This window comes from Mesocricetus auratus, unplaced genomic scaffold (assembly GCF_017639785.1).
Source record: "Mesocricetus auratus isolate SY011 unplaced genomic scaffold, BCM_Maur_2.0 Super-Scaffold_15014, whole genome shotgun sequence".
NCBI classification, from domain to species: Eukaryota; Metazoa; Chordata; class Mammalia; order Rodentia; family Cricetidae; genus Mesocricetus; species Mesocricetus auratus.
In genome coordinates, this window is record NW_024429186.1 from 76,441,758 (window position 1) to 76,459,888 (window position 18,131).

An 18,131-nucleotide genomic window follows, 5' to 3' on the forward strand; every position below is an offset into this window, starting at 1 on the left:
CTAGAAGTGAGGCCCGTGCTCCTTCGTTCTCGGTAACGATTGGTTAATCACGTAATTGTTCTGGTCTGTGTATTTCATCCGTAATATCATTGACCCACCACAAAGATGTGGACTAATTAAAGATTTAAAAGTACTCTAAAAAATGCCGCAGAAGTGCTTAAAAAATAACCTCTAAAACATATCCATAAGCAAATATTAGCCTATTAACCCCCCCACTAAAAGCATTCCCGAGACTTTAATTTTGAAAGTTAGCATTTAATTTTAGTAATGTTAAATGAAAATAAGATAAAAGCCAAAGAATGGCAAAGCAACTGCTTTAGCATTTCGAAGCATACTGGATGCCAGGGCTTAACTCTAGGTATACCGGCTGCCATGAAAAGCATGGAAATTCCACTTACACCTGCACAAAACAAACTTAGAAACTCGGATATTGTGAAACAGCTAGGCTGGCTGGCACTGCATTCATTTCCCTTCTCTTGCTTATTTCATTAGCCAAAAAAAGAAACAGAAATTATCATTAGGAACTGTCAAGGAGTGAATCAGAAAATTGTAACTTGACGATAAAATAAGAAGCTGGCTCACTTGTGAAGCCTTAAAAGGAAGCTAATAATGCTTGCACGGAAAGCTTTGTAAGGAAGCGAGCCATTTGCTTTTACGAGTCAACCTGATTTGTACTTGTTCCTGCTGGAGGCCAGGCATGCGTTGGTGACACACTTCCCAGGAAGATGTATGGTCTGGGTATCATTCTGGTCAGCCACTGACCAACGGGAAAGAGAAAGAGACGGAGGGAAAAAGTTTGGTGGCTGAGGACAGTATGCTAACACACCGGTGGGTGAAGAGAATCTGGGTATGCATCGGGGACACTGCTGAGGAAAACAGACAGGTCTCTTGCACAGTGGGTCCATAAAAAAGTGCCACCGGGCTGGCCTGAGGTGTGCAGTGAGGCTGAGGATAGGAAATGGAGTTCAGGCCAACTGGCTGTACACCGTTCCCAGAGACAGGTGGGGTGCCAGGGCTGGAGGTGTCTATCTGGGGAAGGGATCTGTTCCCAGAGCAAATTTGCCATTTATAACCAAGGGACTGCCATTTGTTGGCCAGAGCCCTCTAAGAAATCCTCATCAGAAACATAAGGTTGCAGAGATTTTCCTGGGATTGGCCAGCTGGTGCAGTCCTCAAAACTCAGTGGGGGGGCTGTGGGAAAAGACCCCGAGCTTCCCTCTTGTAGTTCCGGGCCGGCTGTTCTCAGTCTCAAGTACTTGACTTCAAGTTGAGATACCAAAATGGATTTGGCAAAAGCATCTCCAGTTAGTTCATATAAAAACGAGCACACTACTTACTCAGCAGTCACCTTGCCTTAGAAATAACCAGCCTGATCGGGGACAGATGACATAACCCATAATCCAGCACTCATTTCAATGGGGGGGGAGGGCTTGGTGATGATTAATTCGGGGAAGGCTTCAGCAGAGGACAAAAGCAACCTTGCTAGTGTTTCATCGCCCCTGCTTTTTTTCTTTTTTGGCCCTGCACAATGTGCTTCTGTTTGATGGCCCACCCTGCAATAAGCATTCTTTCCTTCGTATTTACAAAACTGTTTACACAGATGCTCACAGCATTTCCCTCTCAATACATCTCAAGTCTATGGGGCAAGAAGGGAAAGACAGCAGGCGGCATTTAGTGGGAGGGGAGCTAAGGGGAGGGGATACGGGGTGGGGGACGGGAGCAATGGTAGAAAACCTGACCGGCTTCACACAGGGAAATATGATTTCATCCTATTCCTTTAAAGCAAGCAGTGACTGTATTTGCGGCTGAGACTCAGGGTTCCTGTATGCATCCAGATTTGCCTGCGGCACACCTGCTTCCTCTGCTGTCTAGGAGGAGTCCTTTCAATCAGCTATTTCCAGAGATGTACCTCAGTCAGTCATGGTTGTAGCTCATGGATACATGTTTGGGGTCTGGGGGAGGGGTCCAACTGTTAACGTATTCCTATATTAAGAATCTAATTATACAGCTTTTCAAGTAAAGGGCAGATTGGAAACAGAAAAGCAATAGAAACTTTAAGCTCTGAGTTCCCTAATGATTTCAGTCCTACTTGTGCTCTTGGAGTCTAACCGGCTGCAGATATTACATAGTGGAGCGTGATGAACATTTCTTTCCAGTTAGTACTCAGTGCTCTCACAGAGACAGTCATACGTGAGCTCATATTTTGTCATCAACTCAGTACACATTTTAGATAAGGTCTTTTTCTCCCATGGATACTACTGTCAACCATTTTCCAGGAACACACTGCTTATGGGGGGAAAGATGGAGGGATGCACTTAGGTGGGTAGAGACACCCGGGGTTCTAACTCACATACTAAGGCGGTACATCCCCAGTGTTGTGTTGACACCTGGACGTCTCCATCTATACAAACGAACAGTTTTCTAACACAGTCCTCTTACTAGCTCCACACACCTGTTCTTCCCTGGCTCATATCTAAGTAACGCTCACTTGGTGTCTGTCTCTTTGAAGCACACTCTTAGTCAGTCCGCAGTCACGGGTCTACTGGCATTAAATAGTCATTGAAAAACAAAGCAAACGGATGAATCAAATAGGTTCTATTCCGTAAGACTACGTAGAACCAAATAATCCAATGTAAGGTAATGAATCTAATTTCCTAAGCCACCTACTAAAATGAGTCTGCTAACTTTGCGGAGCAAGTGCCGCACATGTTCAGGAAGAGAAGCATGACCTGATGTAAAGTTTAAGTGATTTAAGAAGTGAAGGAGAAACGTTCAAACGCCAGCCTACAGATTGATTTTCCATTTTAGCAGTCAGCTTAAATGTTTATAAAAGAAATGTTTGGAAATGATCGCCACAAATTTTCTTAGACAGTTAGGGCAAGCTTTATTGGAACTGTTGGTGTAGATGTGCAAAACGAACATGCTTACCTGAAAACGCTATAAGTCTTCACAACAGCCAAGAGCAATGCCCGCCACAGAAGCTGACACACTGGTGGGGGGGGTTTGCCTGCTTTGTCTGCAATGGCATCTGCAGCTTACCTGTGGTCCATGGGGTAGGTGCTGTCTGGTATGGACTGAGAAGGAGGAAGGTGAGCTGGGAAGGCCCGGTCAGGTTTCGGAGTATGAGTTGTGTTTGGAGATGCATGATGTAGCGGAGACACTGGAGTACTGGATGGCGTCGGGGGGTTGGAGGGCCTCATTCCCACATGTGGCTTCTGATCATAGGCACTGCCCAGAGAACAAAAGGGAGGACAGGATGCGCTGGAGTCACTTTTAAAGGTTCAGGGAAAGGAAACGTATCTTCGGCATAAGTGATAAGGAGGCTAAAACCTTTGGATTTTGTTTTTTAATTCTAGAACTTATAAACTTCAAAGTTCCCATGCCCTTAAACAGAAAATAGAATATGAAATCATATAGCAATGTGAATAATTGTAACATAAATTTTTAGGACACGGACAGCTTGGTTAAGGAAGACCCCTGCGGCAGAGGGCACTTCACCCGCATCTATTCTCAACATATGTACGCTTTCAGAAAGCTGAGCAGATACAGATCCTTTCCAAGTCATTAAGTACCTGGTCCTAATTCTCCCTTTGTACTACATTTTAAAACAAGACCTAATATTAGCTTAATAAGAGAGAACACATTGGATTTGCCTTTATTTGTAGTAGCATTTTAAGGCAGTGCTATTGCCTTTGTGGAGGTTTTATATTAAATAAATGATGCTTGGTCTTTGAATTCCTCTCATGAAATAATAAAGATTAATGAGGTGAATTAAAATGTCTCATATATATTTAAACTTTCTTTGATTATGTGTACAAAATAATATTAAGAATAAAATCCTATTATCTGAGAGTAACTTCCACTCTCAATTACAAAGCAAAACAAAAAAAGTAAGCTGTTTGTTTTATATTATGAATTTAAATTGCTCCCCAATGTGTGGCTTTCTGGAATATGATTGAACTAACATCTCCAATCTAGAAAAAAATCAGATTTTACTTTCTGAACAACAGCAAAAAATATATTTCTTTGGAAAGTATCTAGATTTACTCTTCAAACAACAACAACAACAAAAAATCACTAATATGAGCTGGGTAAGGTGGTGCATGCCTTTAAACACAGCAAAGGCAGGCAGTTCTCTGTGAGTCAACTGTGTCTATAGATCTGTAGACTGAGTTCTACACCCCAGCCAATGCTACCAAGTGAGATCCCCCTCCATATATATATGCATCTTAAAAGAAATACTTCTGTTCAGATTAATGTATAATCACTTACTTTCTCTATTACAACAACAGAATTATACCCACAATTAAATATGCTTTCCAGAAGTGTAGGGACAAGTGTTACATTCATCTACTCCAGCTTTAACGCAATCTGTTCTCAAATAAGGAACACTGGGAAGGTAACTGATAGAGGAGAAAAGAGAGGAATTGAAAGAGAGGTAACAGGGGATAGATTTCATCAAAACACATTATACATTTGTGTGGGATTCTCTCGTGTTTAGTTCTATGCATGCTCTTTACTGATATTACTGAGCAAAAACATACTCCTTCATAAAGTGGCTTGGTTGAGGCTTTCCCATAAAAAGGAAACAATTGGCTAACTATTCTAAGATATCACTTTCTTCCCCCGTAAGGTGTTATATTAAATGTTATTATTTAGAGACAGATGAAAGTACTAGAGTGTATCATATAAACCCTATATGCTGAGAGATGCTGGTCTCCAGAAAAGTCCTCCAGATTGTCAGCTAATTCCTTAACTGTTAACTTATGGATCAGAGACATATTGTATCAATGTTTTTATGGTCACTGGAATGATCAGTGTTGAATTGCAAAGGGAATCCTACATCTAACTGTTCAATGCATGGAAATTCTCCACTGTTAACATAACTTTAATGTGGATACATGCCTTAAGGACAAAATGCAAACAACACAACTAAATCTCCAAACCTTATGTGGACTCAATATGCCCTCATAGTTCAATTTTACAATAGATCTGTTTTATACAACTTTGTAGTTTCAACTGAGCCCATAATTTCGGGCTCTAGTAAGCCTTTTAAGAAGTCGGATATTAAACAATAAGTTTCAAGAACTAACAAGAACAAAACATCTCAACATTGGTCAGTTGCCACGAGATAGTACAATTTTCTTGAGTCTCACATCTCACAGATGCGTTTGCAACAACACAAGATTGCCCCGGATCCCAATGCATTATGAGCTTGAACTGATACACCTTATAAAACAGTGCACATATTTGGAATCATTTTGCATATGTTTTCAAACCATCTCCCTTTAAGAACTAAGTTTCTACTATAATCAAGACTAATAGTCAATAGCTAGAGCCAATTTTTTTATATGCAATTAGAGGCCAAGATGAAGAGTAAAAGCATGCAATTCACTATGAAGGGTCTTTAATGAACACATGTGTTATCAAATTTTCTAGCAAATGAACAATGTACTCAGAATGCACCACCCTTTATTATCATCTCAAGAACAACTGGCTTTTTAATGGATAATAGCCTTGGCTAGGCATTATAAAATTCTAGTTTTATTGCAATTGTCCATAAATGCATCTTATAGATCATCTGTAAAGCCTATCAGATAACTAATGCACTGCTTTTGCTTGCCAAATGTTATTTTTTTTCTGACAAACTATCTACCTAAAGTAAATAATGCATTCACTCTGATGGGAACTTCAAAAGCTGCCTGTGCCAAACAAGACCCTCTTTTCAAGCCCAAGATGCATCACTACAGTAGAACAATTGATGACTGAGAATTACTATTTAAAATGATGCTAAGGTGTGTGATTGTATGGAAAATGGGTCTTTAGAGTTCTGCTGAAGACATTACCTAACTAGTCTATTATATAACGAAGATGTAACCCCACAAAAATGACCTGAGATTGTCATATCATTCTACATGTTGTTTCAAGATGTGGTGCTGCTCTCCTTATGTGCATCGAGCTGCTTACCTGACACTGTACAGGCACTTTTCTCCATAGCTGAACTTAAAGGGTTGCTCTTGGCTGCAGGCAGACCCGAGTTCTGAACATGGGCTGTGGGGTTCTTTCTTGATTTTCAGTGGTAGGCCATGAAAAGCCACTAGAAACAGAACAAAAATATCCGTAAAGATTCAATTCAATTAGGAATTAAGTCTATTAGTCTGTTTTACTTCTCTTATTTAAAGTATCATTATTATTTCATAGTAATTTATGTCTGTAAGAATAATAGCATGTGATAGTCCATGAGACAGAAAGGATTACGGAAATTTGGGCTCTGCAGCCCCCTTTATCTGCTTTTTTTTCTTTGCTTAAAGTAGATTGAGCCAGTAGTAATTGGCTTTGCTGATACTAACAATTATAGAAGCTTGGTTTTCTGAAAAGGAGTTTTAAACATGTCATAAAGATTTCTAGTGACTAAACAGAGGGAAAAAATACAACTCCTAGTCAAGGCTGGAGTACTGCTCTGGGTGTTTTTCAGTAGTAATGATTTCATGTAGGTCCTAAGGAAAGCCACAATAGCATGGGAAGAGGAAAACCAACATCTTTAAAGCCAATGGTTATTTTTAAAACAGAAACTAAACTACCTGCCTATCTATTTACCAAAACTATGAAGATAAAATGCAGGTTAGTAATTAGTCACCTATTATAATTAAACTTGTAGTCATATTAGGCATGTTTTCAAAATCAAGAGATATAGTTTAGACAGACAGGTCATCTTCAAACACTTCAGAGATCTACAGAATATGGCATTTTAAATGTTTTGATAACATAGGTTCTTTTTTTTAATGAGAATGAGACATGTCTGCCCCTAGCAGCACCAATCTATGTCAGAGAAGATGACGGGCACCAAAGAAATTCCACATGGAGTATACTTTCTTTGTGGCAAAGGTAGCCACTTGTCAGGAAAGTGTTCTTCCCTCAACTGCTGACAGTATGCTGTCCAAATTGGACAAACAGGACACCAAAAAGAGTGACTGCCAATCCTTGCGAAGACAAAGCGGACAGTCCTTCATAGAAAAATCTGTTGAATATTCTAGGCCTGTGGGCTGAAGATGGATGCCCCAACCTTACAGAGGAACTCTGCGTGACTGTCCAGGCAGTCAGATATTTCTGTCATTTCTCACAATTTTTGGAAGTCATTTGTTTGCACTTCCTGCTTACTCAGTTAATATTACTTTCTTCTCAGGTCTCTGATGAAGTTGAAGACTTTATAGTTATAGTTTTCCTTGATACCAGATTCAGAAAAGAAATTCATTAAAGAAGTGTAAAGTGCATAAGCTTGAGAGACATTAAAGACAGTTTTGGAAAGGAAAGTTAGAAAAGAAAGTGAATTGATACAACATTTTGGACTCATCAAGATAGGATAGATACAGTATTTTCTCTCAATTTGTCAACTAATGAACTAGACATTGTTGATGTATTTATTGTCTGTATATATTGTATAAAGTTACTGTACTTATTGTATATAGTTTTTCTTATATTAGTTATAACTTTTTTATTTTAGACAAAAAACAGGAAATGTGGTGATATTTTATTTATGTTATAACAAATAAAGCTTACCTGAAGGTCAGAGTGCAGAGCTAAGCAACTAGTTAGCCACAGAGACCAGGCAGTGGTGGTACACACCTTTAATACCAACAATCAGGAGACAGAGGCCAATGGATCCCTGCTAGTTCTAGGCCACCCTGGCCTACATGAGGTTGAATCTGTCTAAAAGAGAAAGTGCTCACACAAAGGTGATCCCAGAACTTGGGATCATATGCCTTTAATCCTACCACTATGGAGGTGGTGACAGGAGTTATGGCTGGGTGGATAGAAGAATATAAGGCAGGAAGAGACAAGAGCTCAGGCAGTCTGAGGATTTGTAGCTACGGATGCAGTCTGACGGCTTAGTCGGAGATGTAGTATGAGGACTCATAGAGACAGGATCTCCCCTTTGGTCTGAGATTACTAGTCGCTGGCTGCTCTGTTTCTCTGATCCCTCAGCTTTCACCCTTTGATAGATGACTCTGAGTTTTTATTATTAAAACCAAAGAGAAGTCATGCAACAATAAAAGATACATGAAAATTTTTCATCACATGAGATCCTCCATGAAAATTCTGTATCAAATGGTCTTTTTCATATGTTTTTGTGTGTAGTGATGTACAGTTATACCTCATATACATTCATTTATGCTGAGTTTAATATAGGTTATGTCATAAAATGTACACTACAAGAAATCTATATATGTATATGCTCACATAAGTGTGCTTATTTTATGACTATAAAATCAACTAACAAATATCACTGTATTTTTAAGTCTGGTAAGCACTCAAGAGTTCAATATATTCTCTTTATATTTATTTCACTACTAAATGTCCATGATAAAAATTCTGATACATGGAAAAAAAAACCATAAAGGCATTCACAGTGCTCACTTACAAAAATTTTCCTCCTGTGTACATGTGTGATACATGTGTGTGCACTATTACTCATTCTTAGAAGAACTTTTTAATTACTTACTAGCTCTTTGAACATAGATAGCAAAATATACAAATATATACACCAATTTCTAGAACTTTGAATTAAAACCTAGGTTTTACATTTTCTTAAAGAAATCAATTTTCCCTCAAAGAAGTAACAAAGATCTGGGATTTAATTCACAAGAATAAAAATTTGTGAAGACCTAAGATGTCATATTTCTATATTTTTGCTCAAAACGTATGAAAAGATTACTAAGCAGCTTGCAAAATACACTTAACCCAAAAGAAAAAAATTAACAAATCAAGCTTTACTAAAATTAAAATTGTCTCTTTAAAGGCACCATTAGAAGAATGAAGGAAAAACCATGATCTCCATGATGCTTGCAACAGAAAGATCTCAAATAATTATTATTTAACATTAAAGGGTTTGCTTTACAGCAATACAAATGACCAACGTGAATGGACAAAACACGGACAAGCAATTCATAAAAGAAAATATCCAAATAGCAAGATGGAGGGAGTAACAAAACAAGCGAAAATGTAATCAAATATTGCTCATCAGGAAACTGACAATAAAATCACAAATTATAACCGAATACCCATTAGAAAAACTAAACTATAAAAGTTAGCAATACTGAGACTGAAGAAAGAAAATAACGGGAACTCTCATTCATGCTGCTAAGAGGATGGGCTGGTATAAGGATCGCAGAAAAGGGTGTGGCTACCTGCTAAGGTTCAACACAAATGTACCTTATGATCCAGTAATTATACTAATACATATTGTCATATATGCATGTGTATGCATATATGAGACAGGAGGGCATGTTTGTAGAAGTTTATTCATAAAAAGAAAACTAAAATGTTTTGAATATTCATTGGTGGAGATATGTCAGTGAAATATGGCATCTGCAGGCAGAGAACATCCAGAAATAGCAGGGAATAAAGTACCTTCCAAGGGGTCCACAAACATGGATGCTCTCACAGCTATGGGGTTAAACCTTGTAATTTCCAAAACAAAGCTGAGAGTGGAAAGACTGCCTTCCGTGTTTCGTGTGTGGTTTTGTTCAGAGCCTCAGTTAAATTAAATCTCTAAGGTGATCTGTCCGCTCAATGGCTAGTCTCTTCTCACAAATCGGACATGTGGACAAGAGATACAGATTGAAGAGAACATCGCGTGAAGCTGAAGGCAGAGATCAAGTTGAGGATTCTGAAAACAAGAAATATCAAAGACTGACAAGAAAGTGACAAATATTGGGGGGAAGAACTGTGGAGTGGATCTTCGCCATTCCTCAGAACCCTGTTCATATCTTCTCCTGGCTCTGTAGTCTCTGAAAACCAAGAGAGGCTGTATCTGCTTCTTAAAACACCCAGTACATGTCACTTCGTTATTGCAGCCTGTCCAGATTAATGCCTTTTCCCAGTAATTTTTTTCACCAAGTTGGCTGTGTGATGATTTTATGTTACAAAATTTTCTAGGGGATTACCATAGCTGCATAAATGCTTGGCAACACCAGTGTGCACTGCATGCAAATAGCCCCAGCACTTGACAAATCCATATAGATGCCAACGCTTGTAACATCTTCACCTTGTAGGTTCTCCAGTTCTAGGAGTGGAGAGCTTCAACTCTTTACATCTTCATTTTATGTGTGGGCGGCTGTTAATCACTGTGGACCAAGAGTTAATTCTGTCTTTACTAGTCAAGTCAAATGTCTAACCTGACAGATCTAAAGATACCCAGGAATTTTTAATTTGTTTAGTTTGGATTTTTTTCCAGGTTTTGGTTTGGTTTTCAATTTGTTTGGTTTTTGCTTTTGTTGTTTCTTGTTTTTAATTTCTGCATGTGAGAAACAAAACTTGAGCCTTCCATTTTCTGCACAAGAACAAGGGAGTTTTCTTATGCTCCTCGCTTTAGCTTGCCTGCCTACTGGGGATCTTAACTCATGGATGCAACATTTTTTATCTACCTTTACATGAGAGAGGCAGAGGTTCCCAGCAGAGAGGGCTGAGCTGGAAGCTGGCTAGGTATATTTCATCACAGGACTCGAGGCTTAGCGTCTGCTAATAGGAGGTTTTTCCAGATCATTGGCACCGGCACAAGAGAAAGCAGCGCATTCATTTCGTGCAATTTGCTGTACCTTCCCACATGGAGTCGGTGCATGTAAAAGGCTGTTAAGTACTAAATTATTCCTTATCAAATCACCATCATCTGGAGTCATGATCAACACTAATTAAATTACTTTCGCTGAACACGGCTCCAGCCTGCTGCAGAGGCTGCTTACAACTCCGCTTGCCGTGAGGTCCTCCCCGGGTCTGGAACACAGACCTGCAGGCATCGGCATTGTTTGTAGTTTAATTAAAGTGAATCTTTCCTTTTCCAAGTGAATTAAATCAAGTGAGTTAGCCTCTTCATTTCATTGACAAAGAAATGATGTTTTGAAATGATGCTTTATTCCTGGCTTCATAAAGTTTGAATCATTGATCTGTGTATGAAATTCACAGTTCATCTCAGGCCTTCCTGAAATAGGTCTCCTGTGCAAACTTTGAAGACCCACAGTTCTAGCAATCAGCTCTTCTAGGCCATGAGAACACTGAAGCGATGGGCCTTGCATTCTTTGCTTTGATGGAGCTTTGACCTTTGAAATCACATCATAGGTTTGACTAATGATGACTGAGCTTGTCTAATGGTTAAATTTAAGACTTCCAAAATATCAGGACTTAAAAAACATGCACTTCCAAAATAAATTGAACCACTTCTTAACCCAAGCGTTTACTATGTTTATGGTATTCATTTGTTAAGTGACTGATAATTTAGTAATTGTTTCATTTTAGAAAAGTGAACTATGAGACATGGCTTACTTCCTTTTGATGGCTACCTACATCTCAGAAAGGGAAACAATTCAGTCAGAGCACTACAGAAGAACCCAAACACATTTAGTTCTCCAAGAGTGAGGAGGCTACTTCGAAAATGCATCTTTCATTGTGCAAAAACACAATAATAACATAACACGTAGGAAGAGAGAATGGATTAAATTCTCTCAGGAGAATAGTTTCTTATCACGACAATAAGATGTTCCTTGCAACCTTCCACTGAGAACAGACCGTGTTTGTTGTAGTTATCCACTAACAACTCGTCCACAAATAGATGACATTTCTGTGTATCAAAATAACTCAGATATACAAAATATTTTATAATTTTCAAAGAACTGAAACAGATTCTATTAGTTATTAGGATCATTCCAGTTAGTAACATTTGTTGTATTAAGGTTGGACTTGACAGTCACTCAAATGCTCAGATGCTGAAGTCCTGGTCCCCAGTTTGAAGCATTATGGTGAAGAGAGGGACCCTTTAGGAGGTAAGACATAGTGGAAGGTTGTTGGAGTGTAACTTCTAGGCACAAGTGACTCTTTTTCCTCCCAGCTATAAGAAGCCTCTGTGACATGATGTATTGTGTACTGCGGATAAGAGAAGCATAGCCAGGCACCTAAAATCCCTGAAGCTATTAGCCAAAATAAATCATTCTGCTTTTTAAGTTTACTTTATTGGGTTTTTAGTCAAACAGATGAGAAGCTACCATAGTGATTAAGAAGCTAAGCCTGCTGTCTCGGTAAAGACCTAAGACTACATTACAGCAGGCTAAACCTTTGAGCCTTCTGCTGGAGAGATGTCTCCATGGTTACGAGAACCTGTTGCTCTTGCAGAGAACCTGAGCTCGATTCCCACCATCTACAGCATGGCTCACAACCATTTGTAGCTCCAGTTCCAGAGGAGCTAATGCACACTTCTTACGTTCCCTGGCACCAAGCATATATGTTCACAGACACACACGGAGGCAAAATATCCACACATAAAGCACAATGAATGAATTTACTTTAAAAATGTAAGTACTGCCACATGCCTGTCATCCCAGCACTGAGAAGTAGAAGCAAAAGGATCAGATGTTTAAGGTCCTCAAGGACAGCCTGGCCTACAAGAGACCCTGCTTTAAACCTAATAAACAAATAAATGACTGTTTGAAAAAACACTGGGACTTGGGTTGCAATAAAATTCAAGTTTGTTTATACTTGCACTTGCAATGCCTTTTGTTCACAAACACAGTCACATTATATAAAACCACATAGAGTATTTCCAAGTCCTTCATTCCTTTGGTAATTACTGTATCTACTGGGCCCCCAGAAGCAACAGTAGGTGCCAAGAGCTAGAAAGCAATAGGGAACTGTGGAATGCAGGTGCATACAAGATGACTGCATACCAGCAAGTGCATACGAGGGTCCAAGAAGAGTTTTATTTAGATTTCTAAAAAGTATTTCCTCTAGTAAAGATCTCAGCCTGCTCTATATTCCTTATGTGTGATTAATTCATGTGCGTATGATACACACAGCTGTAAGCATGACCTTACTAATATATTCTTGGCACTTGTATCTAAATGCAAAAACTTCTCAGCGCCTTTTATGTTTGTTTTAGGCATTCTGCCTTCTTTCAATTTATTCCTGAGACCAAAGACATTTAAAATTTCACACTGCTCATATTACACTAAAGCAAATATGGTGCTGTCCCGCCCTGAAAGCTTGCCCTACCCTGGGAGAGCTAAAACATCACAAGTAACATACAAGTCTCTATCTAGACAAGGATGGAAAATGTTACTAAGCAGGAAGTGGGCTTGGCTCTGACCTTTCCCTTTTTTTTTAACTCCTTAATTCTTCTAAGAGTGAAACACAATAACAATTCCTATGAATACAAAGCATTTACCCTAGGAGAAGAAATGTTAGTTGTTAGTTCTTTTCAAAAGAGAAACAGGTCTTTGAAACAAACTTAACAATTTTCAAGGACTACAAACCAGGTCTGCAGCCTCCCCATAAGAGTCTCCTTACCCTGGTAATGAGACTTCTGGTCTATTCAGAAAATAAAACCAAAATCAAAACATGATGTTGAGAATAATCTACTATACGGTACTTGAGGAGTTCTTAAATGACAGACTGTGGTCACCTACAACGTCCAACCTGCTTATATAACTTAATAAAAAGTTATTAATATAACTTTTCCATCCCGTTCATGGGTGGACAGTCTGGGGATAGTTTGAGCATAGTGGCTAACTTGAGTAGTCATGACCAGAAGAGCTAGCTGCATAGCCTACACGTTTGCCATCTGACTCTTTCCAGAGAACAGCTCGCTGATCCTTCAGATCATGGTCTATATTGATAAGGGAGAAAACAAACAAGAGAGACGCTGACAAAGTAATGTGTTCTCCTATCCACTGTTCACTTAGTCAACAAAGGCCACCTGAGTCCGGTAAAACTTCGTGTGGCCTCACATAATCAATGCACGGTGCTATGCAAACAAGCTGGTGAAAAATGGCACAAAATTGAGACTAAAACACTACAAATTTATGAGGCATGAGGAATTTCAAAGCACTTACTTAGACCAACAGGGCATATAACATGTAGAATTTTCTACACCTGTCTAGAATATATAACTGAAAAAGTCAAAATAAAAACAAATCATGTTGTAGACATCAAAGTGCTTATGAGGGAAAAATACTTGGCTATAGAAGTGGTTTGAGGGAAGAAAAAAAACTCTGTAAAAGGTGAAAAAAATAAATGCTATACATAAATTAGATTATTTAAGACCAGATACAAGCATGTCATGAAAAATGCATGCAGCCTTTTATACAAATATATGTAGTTACGAGTACACTCAGTAGATGAAACATTTACTTTAAGTTGGTATCACTTCAAGTCCAGGTGATAAATGGATGGCAGTGTCCTCAATTAGTGCTCCGTTAAACTTGAGAAGCAAAGAGGAAGGCTTATGTACAAGTAAGGACAATAATGTCACATGTTCTGTAAATACACCTTGCAAGGTGAGAGGCTCAGAGCATCCTCAAGCTCCATTTGAGCCTCTCAAAAGATTCCTTCTCAGTACATTTACCTCTTGAAGCTCTCCCTACCCTCACAGGACACATACACACACACACACACACACACACACACACACACACACACACACACACACTGACATCCATTACTAAAGAGCCTAATCTCATCTATCAGCAGAGTGCCTTTATGGGGCCATTAAACCATTTCTCTTGTTTACAGTGCCTGAAGAAAGATGTGAATTATGTCTGTGACAAAACAAGCGATAACATTTCTAAACTGCTATCAAAATGCAAACTGAAATGCATTTAAGGGCAGGAACCCTGATTTGAGTTTTCATGATTTTCCACTGTTTGCAGCATCTGGAAATATATTTACCTATAATATCTCTGATATCTCTGAGGCAGAAATTGATCATTGCATAGCAACATGATATCCATTTCTTTCTTAAATAAGATACTTTAAGTAGTTATAAGAAAGATGACACAAAAATTTTAAGGGGATATTGATGGTTCATGGAAATCCACTATGTAGTGGGCCCCTTGGTGTTTTCGAAACTTAAAAGATGTTCAGCAATCATGAGAAACAGCCTCTGTTTTCTGACCCTCAGAATTTTTTAATTCAAGAAGATGTTACATACGGGCAAAGCTGTGTGACTGAGACAGTGTTGGTTTAATCTTCAGAGCCCTCTGAATACAGCAATACTAAGAGGAAAGCATATCAACCAACAAGGCTGTCAGCCGGGAATCTTAGTGGAATTGTGCATCTATTAGGAGAGGGACATGGGCCTTCAGTGACCCCTATGAGTGACAGGGACTGTGCTCTACTGCATGGATTTCTGAATAAACCTGTCAGAGGCACACCTGAGCAAAGAGGAGATGACACGTGGAGAGGTCCTGCTGGTGCCAGTGGCCCTAAAAGTCACACTCCCATCCAGTGTCACATGTCCACAGACTTGTCCTGATGGCAAAGCTGAACTAGAAGCACAGAATCCTCGTCACCGGAAGAATGGACCCCTTGGTAGAGCCTTGACCTCCTGCGGCAGCTATTCCTCAAAAGTTGACTCACTCAGGCAACTTTCTGTGCGTCGCACAGCACCAGTATAACATCGGAACAGAACCAAATGGACGAGCTCTGGGTTTGGATGTGTCATCCCACTCCTTCCAGAGTGGTGGGTGTGCAAAGAGGACTTCTCTCACTTGACTGAAATGATGTTTCTGAGTAGCCCTGATGATCTCAGTCAGAGGTGCCAGCATTTCATTGGCTTCAACTACATCTGGTCACTTGTGATAATTTTAACATATCAGTTACTTTTATGCTTTAAAATTTCAAGCTTAGGAATCCTCCAGAGAGGAATAACAACAACAAAACAATGTCACTGGTAGTGGTCAAAATTCCCCCATGTAACACAGGTCAGTGGTTGACTGAGCCTTGGCCACCTGGTCCCTTCCACCAAGACCTGGTTTTCCATATTTGACACACGCTCTTCCATGCTAATCTCCAGTAATATCTGCATTGAGCTCACTTCACCTACTTATCTGCTAGGCATGTGAGTACCATGCCCATTATATAACAAGTAGTCATCATGTGTCCACATATAGGCATGTATGCACATGTCCACTTTTCTGTCTGTCTGTCTATCCATCCATCTATCATGCATCTATTTATCTACACTTCTATGTCACACACACACCACATTCATTCATCCACCCACCCTTCATCATCCATCTACTTATCTATTAATATTTCTATGTGTCTTACACACACACAAACACACACACACACACACACACTGACACAAGCTCCAATAGTAATTGTTATGTTAATGGCTTGTATCCATAAGGCTTTCTCAGGCAGCAGTAACAAGTAGCAGCACTACTGCTAAACAAACATGAGAAAAATTGCAATGATCTGATACAAGACTTTGGGGCAGATGTTATTGGGGGACCATGTTGGGAAAATGGGTACTGAACTCTGCTCCAGGCATTTTTGCACTGTGGAAATAATAGTAACTCACATTCACAATGACCCTTAATCATTATGAAAAAGTAAAGCTCAGGTATAAATACTGTATTTAAGCAAGGAGGGTACATAATGCACATTAGAAAGCTGTGCAGGCAATATGGTTGCCATTTTAAAACACTCACTGTTTTAAAAGGTGTTTCAAATATCTTTTAAATTCGATTACATGGACTATCTACCTTTTAGTTGATATGGGCAAGTAAGATATTATATTAATAAAACAATAAGCAGTATCAAACCAGAAAGTAATTTTCCTAATTTTCAAAAGCACCACTAATTGAAAAATAATGAGACTAAATACATAACGTGTTCATTCACTCCTCTGAACTTAAAGCCTAAACTTCATACAATGGCGGTTCAGCTCTGTGGTACTAAATGATACGCCTTTCCCAGGCTAATTGCCAGCTAGAACACCCTGGAAGGAATGGGTTCTTCTATCTGCAAAAGGATAGGAACAGGGAAACGAAGTTCTGATGGAAGAATGATCCAAATCAAATCACTTTTGCATTTTGCATTGGCTTTGAGTCAGTTCTTCCTACCCCTACTGGTCCAGTAGATGGAAAGCAGCACGACACTTTTTTTTGGAAACAAATTCTGTGCCGTGAGCCCAAACATACAGCATTCCACATCCAACTGGCAAGAACAAAACAGAACAAGCTGCAGTTATTTGAGAAACAGATCTAATCAATCGAAATGAAGTCCCAAATGAGTAAAACCATCCAAATCCACACCTCCCTAGAGCTGCCCTTAATCAGGTCCTAACCCTGACGTTTCTAAACCCAGGAACTACTCGTCTATTGAATCTGCACCACTGTGCTTTAACACAGATGGTCTTCAAGACCTGCAAAACCTCCCTCCCCAAAAGATGATTTCTCTGCATCTCAATCTGTGGTTTCTTTCAAATGATAGGCTACCGTTATCTGGGAATGACTAGGAAGGAAGTTATTACCCCTAGCTGGGTATAGGCTGGAATATTCTAGTACTTCTTGGTGTCTCTTAATCCTGCATGAAGATACACTCAGGAATGTTATAGCCTGTCACGTCTGCTTCTCAGCCTGTGTCCGAGAACATGCGGAGGGTGTCGGGGATTGACAACACAGAGACTCGTTCAACGATATAAAGAAAACTTTAAACAGGCCCCAAAAAGGCTCAAGAAAACTTCCTAAGAAAGGCTCCCTCCAAAAAAGCTTCTGCTCTCTCCTCTACCCTGGCTGGTTCTTCTCTGACCCCAGAGGTGGATGTGTGTGGGTTTGAAGGTGCAGTTAGTCTTTGGACCAGGTTGAGGTCAGGGCAGTTTCCCTGGGAAGGCCTTTTTCCAGGAACTTATTGCCCCGGGCATTGTATCGTTTTTAGTAAACATGTTTTTACTAAACATTGTCTGCCTACTCCCAGGCAGAAGGGGAAGTGGGTCTCTGCTCAAGGTCTGGTGTTCCCACAATAGCCCATGGGCCTGTGTATCCAGACAGGAGAGACGCTCTGCCTGGCCACTATGAAGACCACTTCCTTGCTTAGAAAGTACCCTGCACTGTGACCTCCTCCAGCATCTAGAGCAACTCTTTGGATGTTGCCCTCAGTTGGTAATGAGGACGGATCTCTAACAAATAGCATAAGAGAAGTGTGGCAAATCTGTTCTTCAAAATACACTGCTGTAAAAAGGAAGGAAGGAAAAGAAGAAAAACAATAATACACAAAAGAAAACACTAAATTGTGTTGCTTAAAAGTGACAAATAATAAATGTGACCTTCAATTTTCCCTTTTTATTAACTCATGAGCACAAA

At 39.5% G+C, this 18,131-nt stretch overlaps 1 protein-coding gene across 7 annotated transcripts in view; it reads right to left on the reverse strand.

Annotated features, from left to right (window-relative positions):
• Positions 1-18,131, reverse strand: part of Etv1 (ETS variant transcription factor 1) — an 89,698-nt gene that overhangs the window by 35,127 nt on the left and 36,440 nt on the right. For all 7 annotated transcript variants that reach the window (XM_040743215.1, XM_040743213.1, XM_040743214.1 and 4 more), the window contains 2 exons: positions 5,968-6,097; positions 3,040-3,228 (listed from right to left, as the gene is read on the reverse strand). In XM_040743215.1, coding sequence (XP_040599149.1) covers positions 3,040-3,228; positions 5,968-6,097 — 319 coding nt within the window. The remainder of the gene's footprint in view (positions 1-3,039; positions 3,229-5,967; positions 6,098-18,131) is intronic.